Source organism: Littorina saxatilis, linkage group LG12, assembly GCF_037325665.1.
Source record: "Littorina saxatilis isolate snail1 linkage group LG12, US_GU_Lsax_2.0, whole genome shotgun sequence".
Lineage (NCBI taxonomy): Eukaryota > Metazoa > Mollusca > Gastropoda > Littorinimorpha > Littorinidae > Littorina > Littorina saxatilis.
In genome coordinates this window covers 39,050,300-39,062,469 of record NC_090256.1, presented here as the reverse complement: position 1 = coordinate 39,062,469, position 12,170 = coordinate 39,050,300, and the positions used below count along the sequence as shown (strand labels likewise).

The window sequence follows — 12,170 nt, the reverse complement described above, 5'->3', positions numbered from 1 at the left end:
CTTCATTCTCATCCTATGCAGATGAGGCAGGACGATTTCCGTTTGGGTGGGGTTTCTGTATTCAGGTTACCCCGTTTTCCCTTTTTGCCACAAGCACCTGGACCGGCACGGTTGGCCTAGTGCCGGATTGTTAAGGAGGAACTCTCCTATTTCCGGGTTAAGGAGTCATCCTCTGTGGCTTGCCACCTCTCGCAGGTTTTGGCTAGCCCTCTCTTTCTGGCAGAGGGTTAGCTAATGTTCCGGTTTCTTTGCTGTGGGCTCATAGCCCAGCATCTTAATCGTCAGCCGAAACTTTTGTTCCTTAAGTTTACCTGCGTACTGTGGGTACTTCGGAACAATGGCTGTCCTACGGGCATCACGGCTTTCTGCCTTAGCCTGTGCAATAGTCTCCTGCCTGTTCGCTGTGTCGACTATGGCACTTTCGGTTCCTGTGACTTCGGATTTCGACTCTTCCTCTCTTCACCCTCATCCTAAGCATGAGGTGATTCAGGACGACTTCCGTTAGGTCGGGTTTCCTTTTTCCGGTCACCCTTCACGGCTTCTACCACAGGCAACTATGACTACGGCGTTTGCCCGTCGGTCTCCGCGTCTGACCCTCAGTCTTGGAGTTAGACAGACGCGTTCTGGTTTTTTGGTCAAACTCAGGAAGGCACTTGATTTGGCTGCGCAAGTAACTTCCAGTTTTTTTCCCGAGAACACTTTGTCGCCGGAGGCTTATGACAGGTTGGCTTCCTGGTTTTCCGGTTATGCCTATCAGTCTTGTTTTCTGTTTTGGGTTTTTGATTCACATTCAATTACCCACAAGCAGACTGACCTGCGGGCACTATGGCTTTCAGCCTTTTTTGTTCAGGGTCACCAGTCACAACAGGCTTTGGCCACCATGATTTTCGCACTTCCGGTTGCCTACGCACAACCTGAAGTCGCTGCTTCCTCGTACTATCTCTCTCTGCTTTCGCATGGACTGGTAGAGGATAACTGGCGGTCAGGTGGGTTTTTGACTCACATGCGAAGCAAAAGTGAGTCTATGTACTCACCCGAGTCGTCCGTCCGTCCGTCCGGACGTCCGGACGTCCGGAAAACTTTAACGTTGGATATTTCTTGGACACTATTCAGTCTATCAGTACCAAATTTGGCAAGATGGTGTATGATGACAAGGCCCCAAAAAACATACATAGCATCTTGACCTTGCTTCAAGGTCAAGGTCGCAGGGGCCATAAATGTTGCCTAAAAAACAGCTATTTTTCACATTTTTCCCATTTTCTCTGAAGTTTTTGAGATTAAATACCTCACCTATATATGATATATAGGGCAAAGTAAGCCCCATCTTTTGATACCAGTTTGGTTTACCTTGCTTCAAGGTCAAGGTCACAGGAGCTCTTCAAAAATGGATTGTATACATATTTTGAAGTGACCTTGACCCTGAACTATGGAAGATAACTGTTTCAAACTTAAAAATTATGTGGGGCACATGTTATGCTTTCATCATGAGACACATTTGGTCACATATGATCAAGGTCAAGGTCACTTTGACCCTTATGAAATGTGACCAAAATAAGGTAGTGAACCACTAAAAGTGACCATATCTCATGGTAGAAAGAGCCAATAAGCACCATTGTACTTCCTATGTCTTGAATTAACAGCTTTGTGTTGCATGACCTTGGATGACCTTGACCTTGGGTCAAGGTCACATGTATTTTGGTAGGAAAAATGTGTAAAGCATGTGAGTCGTATGGGCTTTGCCCTTCTTGTCTGTTATACGGTTACGCCGACCACTCTGTCGGTGCAAGCGGCTACCTGCTACCTTCTTTGCCTACTGAGGCACGAAGCAGTTGAGGGTTCTGCTGTCGGGTGGTTCTGGTTTTCCAGTTCCTCCGACCATCTATTTTGAGGGCAGCAGGACTGCTGGTTAAGGCACCCTTCTCAAGCAGGCTCGAAGGGTAACAATGTCAAAGATCGCAGCCATGTTCTTTCTTTGGCGTCACTACCCAGGGGTACTATGATGCTTGTCTTGGTTAGAAACAGGCTCTAACGCAGAAAAGCAGGACAGCGTGCATTGGAGGGTGAGCGTTTCTTCATGTTCCTGGAACTTTTGGAACACTTAGGCTCTTTATTGAGTTTTTCCCATCGAGTTGGACTCTTGTACTCAGGAGTCTCTCTCGCTCATTGTGTGGAGATCGGTCACTCTTCTCTAGAGCTGACTTCTATCTCCTAGGCCTTTTCGGGCTTCACTCCTTCCCAAGGTTTTGCATACTTTGGCATGATTTTCTTACGGTCACCTTGGTTCGTCCTACTCAGTACTGAGCGGACAATCTTATGCACTGATCGTTTCAGGGCATTGGCATTTCCTTCCAACAGAAAGGGGAGGGGGGGGGGGCGCAGCCTGTCATTCCCCTTGACTCGGCTCGGGTTAATTAAATCCAGGGCTTGGGTCTCTTCCTTGGCTGTTTTACGACCAGGAGATTGGACGAAGTGCTTGGCACAGCTTACTGGCTCTCTGAAGTTTCTTTAGCAACTTTTGCCTGAGAGACATCGCGGATGTCCATCAGGATGGTTTTCGGGCCCTTCCTGCCTTGGTTGCAGTGGGCCAGTTCCTGGCAAGGATTTTTAGAGTGAGTTAGATTTTTCTTTCCCACCGCCTTGTTGAAGCTATCTGCTTTATGTGATTCGGAGTAAGAATATGTAATTTAATCGAAAATTTTATGAATAAATTTTCATTTGATAATATACTTACCCGAATCACATAGTTTATGCCCTCCCACCAACCCCGCTTATGGTTTTTAGTTTCTTCAAAAGCCGTATGATCTTGACCACGTGTTGGTCTGGTGTCGTTACCATGGCTCCATTTACACTTTTTTTGTGGTGGGGTTGCTTCCCTTAGACGGGTAGCGCTTTTCAGACCTTAGCATCTCAGACTGTGTCAATGCTTTATGTGATTCGGGTAAGTATATTAATCAAATGAAAATTTATTCTTAAAATGTTCGATTATACCCACACAAAACAACGGTCAAAGGAGTTCCAGTTTTGTTTTGACTTTTAGCCTTACTTGCTGTGGTTATTTTCATGATTTTTCCTTGGATTGAAATTGAATAGATATAACTTTTGAAGACTATGTTCCTATGTTCTTTTGTTTACTTGGAATGAGTGTAATTGCACAAATGGTTAAGCTAATAAGTTTTTGAAATCGCCCGCGATGTAAGTCTAGACATTAGTGTTTCTTCTTTTGCAATAAGTTGTACAGTGGAACCCCCCCCCTTTTAAGACCTCAAAAAATCTGGAAAAATCTGTCTTAAAATGGAGGACATTTTCAAATGGAGGTTAAATTACAGAGATTTATCAAGAGAAAGTGTGAGAAAACAGGGTAGAAAAAGACAGGGGTCTTAAAAGGGTGTTTCCACTGTAGTATGTTTTGCATCACTTTTAGTTTTATGTAAACCTCCTTTCATTTCTGCCTGTCTTTCTGCAGCTTGTTGGTAAATTTATTGCACGAGCTGTGGCTGACGACTGCCTGCCGCCTAAATACATCATCAAGCACAAGGGTGAGGCCGACTGCACACTAACCAAGTGAGTTTGGAAGATATTAGCCGTCTGGTGAAAATCTTGTTCTTGATTGCATTTTATATATTCATGCTGCAGATTCTTATTTGGGCTGGGTATTGACAACCAACTTTGTATCCATTAATACATATTTGATACTAGATGATTACCCGCTTCGCCGGGAAGAAGTAGAGCCGAATACCCGGCCGTCGCCGGGGACCCGGCTTTGCCGGGTGTACGCCGGCATCGCCGGCGCACGAAGGAAGGGAGATCTAAAAATAGTAACGTGCAGTGACCTTCTAAATATAAACGTACAAACGGGAATATCGATTGACGCCGGCGCACGAAGGAAGGGAGATCTAAAAATAGTAACGTGCAGTGAAAAACGAAAATCGGTTCAGCGCTGCGCGCTGAGAGCACGTGTTGAAATATTTCATCGATCAGGTTGTGTCCGGGGTCTCTGTCAATAAGCCCACCAAATTTGAAGCAGATCCATCGAGAACTTTGGCCGTGCATGGCGATCAATCACACACACACACACACACACACACACACAGACACAAGTCGTATATATATATAGATGAATTTGAGGTGTAGGTACTAATGGCATAGGAACCGGCGAGGGGTGTCAACTTGCGCTGGTCTTACTTTCTTACAAAGTATGGCCAGAGTATCCTGCGGCCATACCTCTTTGTGGTGGAAACTAAACTTGAGTGCATATACGTATGATTTGAGAAGGTTCTGTCTGGAAGGTTTTGTTCTCAATGGAGACTGGATGAATAAGGTGCTGCAGTTTTGATCTCTGATATTGATTAGTTTTTGAAAATCTGAACTGATTACAGGAAACATATCTTAGGTGTTAACATTTCGTTGTGTGATTCACAGGAAAGCAGTGGATCATGCAGATGTGCTGCTGAACCAGACTCACGGTTTTGTGCGCCTAGACAACATCTGGGGTACTGGTGGCGGCATTCGCCCTGTCAAGCTTCTCATTAAGAAGGTAACGCATTTTCTTTTCCCTTTCCATGGACATTATCCTGTACTAATGTAAGCAGCACCAGTATATGCATCTTATTTTGTGTTAGTGGAGCACTTTTTTTATGGCAGAACAAGTGATTTCACTTTTTGGTGGATTATTCTCTGCATGCAAAAATTGGCTGAAGCTGCAGAGTGTATTATAATCTGTTTATTTGTTGTTAGTCCTAATAATGGAAAGAAACATGTGGCAGGTTGTTAGTTACTGAGGACATGTTTGGTTGTCTGGCGGTTGGGCAGGCAGAGCAGTTGTCACTTCTTTGTATTGAAGCTTTTCTGCAACAGCAGTAGCAAATGTGCAGTGGATCTTTAATATATGACCTTCTCTTTTCTTTCCCAAGATTGTGATGCTGCTGAAAGAGTATTTGTCATCAAGCGACCTAAGGGAGGCCACTCAGTGCCTGACTGAGCTCAATGTGCCGCACTTCCACCACGAGGTGGTGTATGAGGTAAGATTATGCATCTGTCTTTCCCATTGAAACAGGACATTGAGTGTATAGTACTTGGTAGTTTTCCACATTCTCACATCTCTTGGTGAGAAAAAACATGGGGTATTCATGCCTCCTGCTAAGAATCCAGTGGTGCGAACTATACTTGGAACTGAACGGTACTGTAAGTAACAATCTACACTGAGTGATGATATAGTTGCTTCTTTTTCAACGACATAAATGTAACAAGAGAGAGAGGAGGGCTGTGTGATGCTATAATATATTGAAAGTATGTACAGTCGAACCTGCCCTAGCGACCACCTCTCAATAACGACCACCTGCCACGTACAACCACCCCAAAAGATCTCCAACGAGGGTTTTTCTATGTAATTCAAATTTCCATAGCGACCACCTGTCTATAAAGATTCGTTTTGGTTGGTTCGTTATTGACAGTTTTGACTGTACAACTTAATCTTTGTGTGTTTCAGGCAACTGTGATAGTTATGGAGGATTCTCATGAACGTGCTGCTGAAATGATGGCCAAGCTGCTGAAGTCTTGGGCTGATGCTGTCATAATTACTCCAGAACAATTTAGAGTGGTGAGCATTTTGACACCTGATTTCAGTTTCACCTGTTCAAAGCACCCTTATGCTTTCAGAACTCCTTTTATCTGTTTTTTCCCATTGATTCTTTGTTTAGTTTTGTTGATTCAACTGGGTAATCAGGAGAATCTTAGTCATGAGCAAAGTTGGGTCGGCCATAGACGAAAAACTTAATGTTGAGGGTTTTTTCTTCTGTTTTTCAAGTTTAATCCTCCAACTTTCATACACTGGTAGGTTTTAATCATCTTTAAACAGGAAAATCTTTTGCTGTACCCTCATCAAATTTAAGATCAAAGCAGGGCCATGTTTGGGGCTTAAAAAAAAAGAAAAAATCATTTTCTTGAACTTTTTTGTTTGACCTAATCAAATTTCAAAGACGCTGAGGGGTTTGAGTGCTGGTAAAAAAAACACTGGAGAATTATCTTTCAAAAAAAAAGTTTTTGAAGCAAGATCTTTGTAACATCCCACACTTTTGGGGTTAAATGACCGCTAAACATGACGATGTTAATCCTGGTCAAATTTGAAGATCACAATAGGTCAAGTTCCGGCCAATAGAAAGGAAATTATATATTTGTACTGTTCATAGTGCTAGAGCAGCGGATGGTTTGTTTCTTATTTATATTACACATAACAAGGGTGAGTCCCGTGAACATTTGCTTTTCTTGCTTGTTAGTAATCCAGTTGGTTGTCAGTTTCTTTTCAGCTGTTTTCTCAAAGCAATGATTCACCAACCCGTGTTGAGTTCTCTTATCTTCAATCCTTCTGACCAGTATAGGGGGTATAGTAGAGGGTCTATCTTGCAGCTTTACTGAGCCTCAGGTGTTTTAGTGTGTGGAAGGCTTCTGATTCTGTGTTGCAAGATTTTAATTGATTTGTTCTTACAGCTTAAGTGAGGCTGAGAATTGTGTTAGTTTCTGAAAGGCGTCTCATACTGTGTTGCAGGGTTTTAATAGGGTGTTTGACAACATGCCTGACATTTGTCTGGATGTGCCCAACGCCTACACACTGTTGGAAGAATTCATCACCGTGTGTCAGAAGGAGGACTTCTTGCCTGAGTCTATTCTTAAGGACATGCCACAAAGGTTAGTTCAGGTTGTTTTTGCACACACATGGATGAAAAGTCCCATCCAGAAATCAAGATTTTGTAAACAGTTTCTGAATCAGATTCTTGATTTTGAAAAAAATTTCAGGTGGAATCTTTTAAAGATGTGTTAATTTCTTTGCATGTAATTGCTCCAAATATTGTCAAAATTCAATGGAACACCAACAGGGCCACTGCCTCTTTACCCCGTGATATACCTGTTGGCCCCCGCGACCCCCAGCTTTTTTGTTTTAATCTTGAATTTCTATTTTCCCAACTTTCATCCTTGTACAAAAAAAGTGAAGCTTAACTGTAATGATCGAATGTATGCTTAGTAAGGTGAATGTTTGATGTCTAGGTCCAGCAGGAGGGTACTGATGGTGTATCTTGTACATGTAGGGACAATTCAGGAATACTGTCAATATATAAAAATCTGGTTGATATGAGGACTCCTTTTGTTTTGAGAATTATGACACTTTTGTCCCGCTCACAGAACTGCAAAATAAGGCTTCTTGAAGCTATAACTGCATGCTGACCATTAGCAAAGGAAAAACAGTGATGTGTTAAATCGCGGGTACATGTGGCGGCCCTGTCACGCTCTCATTTTTCAACCAAATTGGTTGAAATTTTTGTCAAGTAATCTTTGACGAAGCCCGGACTTCGGTATTGCATTTCAGCTTGGTGGCTTGAAAAATAGTTATTGACTTTGGTCATTAATTTAAAAATCTGAAAATTGTAAAAAAAAAAAAAAATTTATAAAACGATTCAAATTTACGTTCATCTTATTGTCCATCATTTTCTGATTCCAAAAACATATAAATATGTTATATTTGGATTAAAAACAAGCTCTGAAAATTAAAAATATAAAAATTATTATCAAAATTAAATTGTCCAAATCAATTTAAAAACACTTTCATCTTATTCCTTGTCGGTTCCTGATTCCAAAAACATATAGATATGATATGTTTGGATTAAAAACACGCTCAGAAAGTTAAAACGAAGAGAGGTACAGAAAAGCGTGCTATCCTAAGCGCAACTACTACCCCGCTCTTCTTGTCAATTTTACTGCCTTTGCCATGAGCGATGGACTGACGATGCTGCGTTGCATTGCGTTCAGTTTTATTCTGTGAGTTCGACAGCTACTTGACTAAATGTTGTATTTTCGCCTTACGCGACTTGTTTTGTTCTTTATATTTGAACGTTAGCAGTCTGTCTATTTGGGGATTTTTTAGTTATTAGTAGGCACCGAAAGTTTAAGACCCTATCACAATTGTTGTACAGGCTTGTATCATGCTCTTTGCTTTACAGAGGACGCAAGAGGTTTGTTTCCGAGGGGGACGGCGGTCGTGTGAAGGAGACCACGTCATAAGCTGCTGGACATCCCCTGTATACATAGTATGTGAGAGCTGCGTCATTCCACGACCCACACTCGACTGCAACCACCCTTGACAGGATTCTGCTCTCGTGGCAATTGGACTTAACATTCGCTCCACTAACTAGGTGTTCCCGACAGCCCTTGAGAGCTGTTCACAAAGACATGAAACAGTGATTTTGGTGCACTCTACTGTTTGAAAGAGGTTTTTTTTTGTGCTTCATGGTTCTGGATGGAGAGAACACATTACAAGGTAATTGGAATAGTAATTGTCGAACGGAGTTCTAAGGCTACTTTGTCCCTTCGTCGATTTGTTTCCCATGATAGAGAGCTTTCTTTCTAAGCAAACTGGAAACCCTTGAACAATAGCTTCCCATGTTCTTCACTAATCTGTTGAACAGGTGTGCATTGGTATGATTATTAATGAAATGGGCCAGCAAACTCCTTTTTTCATTGGTATGTTTTAGGGCCTTTGCAGTCTAACTTTTATCCAAAAGCAGAAAAAAGAAACAGGAAAGGACACCACTTTTTAACCAGGAAGATACATTTTAAACATTGCTAACACAATTGGTTTAAGCGTGTTTTATTCTGTTTGATATGCACAATTGTTTAACAAAAACAACATATAGAAGGATAACAAGCAGACTGCTTTTGAACTCGTTCCAAAATGCTAACACAATTTAACTCTGGTCATGGAGTTAATTAAAAGATTTGCAAGGTCACACAGAAGCACCTTTATGCAAGGCTCTTTGCACATTCTTTCAACCCTTCTACCGTGGTCAACTCTGCAAGGGGTGAAATGCTTATACTGTGGTCAAAACACAAAACCAATAAGAGGTGATAGCGTTTCCTTTTTCTGCTTAATCGTTTATTTACTTTGTGTTGTTCCTTTGGTGTCTTCTGTCTCGGTTGTAAGAAATCGTGTGGAGTTTGTTTTCCTTCATGCAATCGTGTTAACATTCACTTATCAAGTCAGCACCCCATTTATTTTTTTATTTTTTTTATGCTCTGCATATTATGGCTGTGACGATTTTACCAATTGGTCTGGGGTATAAACGTTTGGTTGAGATACACACAATCTCTTTCTGTGCTGACACTGTACTCTCTTGCCCAAAGAATACACAACAGCGTTAATTTAGTTTGAACAATTTCGTTTATAAGTAGCTAACTATATATTGTTCAAAATTCACAACATCCTCTATTTATCACAGGTTAATTAATAAATAGATGCCCACAATGGGAGAACACAAGTCATTCTTCTTCCAAAAGTTTCTGGTGAAATACACAGTATTTAGAACATATGATGACGATGAGTTATAGTGTTAGACGCTTAGCTTGAGGTCGAAGAAATAATGAAGACAGGATGACGAACAGCAAATGTTGGGACGACGACGATCCAGTGACGACAGGTCGACGTAGACAACAGGTACAGCAGGTTACACCAAGTGGTTATTCTTCATCGACGAACAGGTTAGCGAATTCAGTGTAGGTATAGGTATACAAATAAAACAGCTGATCAAATCCTCTGTGAAGAGAATTCAGTGTCTGCACACAAAGTGTAGCATACCGTTAACAAATCGTTCATCTAGTAACATGTAAAATGAAACAGAACATGTTTCAGCATCTTGAGAAATGGAACACAAATTACCTATTCGTGTCATCTAATTTCTCCAAACGAACAGACAAATGATTACATTAACACACACAAGGATTGGCTTCATCAAAAAGTTACTGATTATGAATCATTTACTAACCTGCCTAGAATCTTTCGTACAGGACTTTTTCGGGTCTTGACGAACAGACTGGGACTGATCGTTGGTTTTACGTTTCGACGATTGTTGTCTGTCGTCAAGTGATACCTAGGTTACATTGCTCTCAAATGGACGAGAATGTTAGTAATCATGAAGCAATTCTAAACATTGACATCGCTTCATGCCACTATCGCTGGTCTTAGCAATAATATTATGTTTACAAGAAATACTTTCCAAACCGTCGTGTTTCCTAGACGAGAGACCGGGTTACGAAAATTACGTCATCGACATTTACAGTGTGACGTCACTATGACGAATACAGTCTCGGCTTACTATCTAAAGAATCTTTGGAGATTCACTGTCTCGATTAGCTTATGCTTATGACGATATACCGTCTCGGTTGACTATTTGAAGTTTTGAAGACTCGGCTGAATTACCGTGCTGACTGCCACACTAAGAATTCGTTACAATGGTATTGTTTAAATAAGGTATACGTGTGTGGGTTGATTGAAGCTGTTGTGTTTCGGTTGACAGCATTGCGTGTCTTTTCCCTTAGTTCTTGCAGATTTTGCTGTTGATTTTTTTTTGGTAATGTTCAGTTACCCTCACTCTTAGTTTTGACTGGAATAACCACATCAATGTGTAAGATTGACAAAAGTGTTAATGCATACAAAATAGTCGGCATAATTTATCAGTTTGTATAGTGGATTGTGAGCATCATGATGTTTGTCTTCAGCTTTTGTGTTTAATTTAGTCCTTTTTATAGCTTGGACTTGTTGAGTAGTGGGCATGTATTTTGAAGCAGGTTTGAATTGTAGGATTTTCTTCCTTTTGTTTCTCACTAACCTTTAAAGATGTGGGTTGGAATTTCGGGTCTTGGACTCTGTATCTTTCAAATCTTGTATCTTTCAAACATCTAGTATACTGTTGGTGGCTCCATAAATTTAACTACGATCATGATATGTTCAATTGCTGTGTTCTGTTAATGGCATGCTGGGTTTTTTATACAAATGTGGAGGTGCTTGTTTTTCTCTGGTGTTAGAGAGGGCTGTGAAAGTTTAAAATGCTTCTAGTATTTGTGGACTTCCTCATGATCATGCTGTTTACTTCTGTCATTTGGCTATTTTGTCACTCTTGCTCAGACTTGTTTTTCTGTGTAATGTCAGTTAGGGTCATGTAAAGCATTTTATTTACAGTCTGTTGCTTTGACATATTCTTCTGTTCGTTTTGTTTTCCCTCTTTTGTTCATTTTTATCTTTTTTTAATGTTTAATACTAACTTTTGCAGCTAGAACTAGAAATATTTTTTTCCATGTGTATTATTAAAGACAAAAAAAAGACATTTTTGCACAAAGCAAATACATTTATTGTTGTTTTTAATCAAATAAGCTTTGGCTGTGTTTGTCTTCAATTAGGTTAGAAAAACTGCATTTTTCTTAGTAGATGTTCAATGAACATTTCATTTTTCTTCATGAAGGTTGCTGGTCCATTCTGGTTTTGGGATGTTTGTCGGTTAAAAAAAAAGCATTGTGTAAGTTAGTGCTCCCTTTTTATCACCGTGTTATCGGATCGAGGTGTCGCTATCCAGAGCTAGAGGGGAGTTGCAGGAAGGAACTCCATTCTCGATCATTGGTAGACATGGCAGCATAATCTCATTTTGGTGTGGTGATTGTTATGAACTTTGTTTACCATTTTGTCATGGTATAATTATTACGTATTTGTACACTGGTCAAACTTTATTTTGCGTGCACACTCTACCTGAGCACCTTGTGTAGGAATACAAGTTAATGTGTATACTTATTAACGGCTCTATATGTGTTTTGAAAATGTACTGTCGAAATCGCCAAAATTGATGCGATGCAAGACTAGCTAGTTTCGTTGGATTTCATTGGAACTTGATTTCAGTTGATTTGTTTTGCAATTGTTGGTATGTGGTATGAAGTGAATTGAATAAAGCATTTTTTCATGAAACATGACAGTTTTTAGGTGTGTGTATATGACAAAGAGTGCATGTGTGTGTACATGCGTTTGTGTTGATCAGTGCCCTTGTCATTGACAAATTGAGGTACACATAAAGTATTTGTACCTGGAGAAGTTTTGCCTCTTAACCATGCCAGTTTCAACAAATAAATTCTACAAACGGATCTTGATTTGATAAAAGATTGGACTTGCACTATATTCTTGATTGAAAAACTAAACACACACACACAGAATAGTGCTTCAAGCATTGCACACGTGATCACTGACACAGCCCACACTGCTTTCAGTTCATGCAACAGATGTAAAGAAGAGTGGATAACACAGCATTGGTTATCTGCAAAATGCACACAAGCGGTTGCAGATTGGCAGTGGAAAACGCCTCTGAGCC

At 40.6% G+C, this 12,170-nt stretch overlaps 1 protein-coding gene across 1 annotated transcript in view; it reads left to right on the top strand.

Moving 5' to 3' along the window:
• The window catches only part of LOC138981898 (programmed cell death protein 4-like), a 28,786-nt gene extending 17,013 nt beyond the window's left edge, over window positions 1-11,773 (top strand). The window contains exons 5-10 of the mRNA XM_070355040.1: window positions 3,464-3,561; window positions 4,420-4,534; window positions 4,911-5,018; window positions 5,486-5,596; window positions 6,542-6,681; window positions 7,989-11,773. Coding sequence (XP_070211141.1) covers window positions 3,464-3,561; window positions 4,420-4,534; window positions 4,911-5,018; window positions 5,486-5,596; window positions 6,542-6,681; window positions 7,989-8,049 — 633 coding nt within the window. The 3' untranslated portion in view covers window positions 8,050-11,773. The remainder of the gene's footprint in view (window positions 1-3,463; window positions 3,562-4,419; window positions 4,535-4,910; window positions 5,019-5,485; window positions 5,597-6,541; window positions 6,682-7,988) is intronic.
• The last annotated feature ends 397 nt before the right edge of the window (window positions 11,774-12,170 follow it).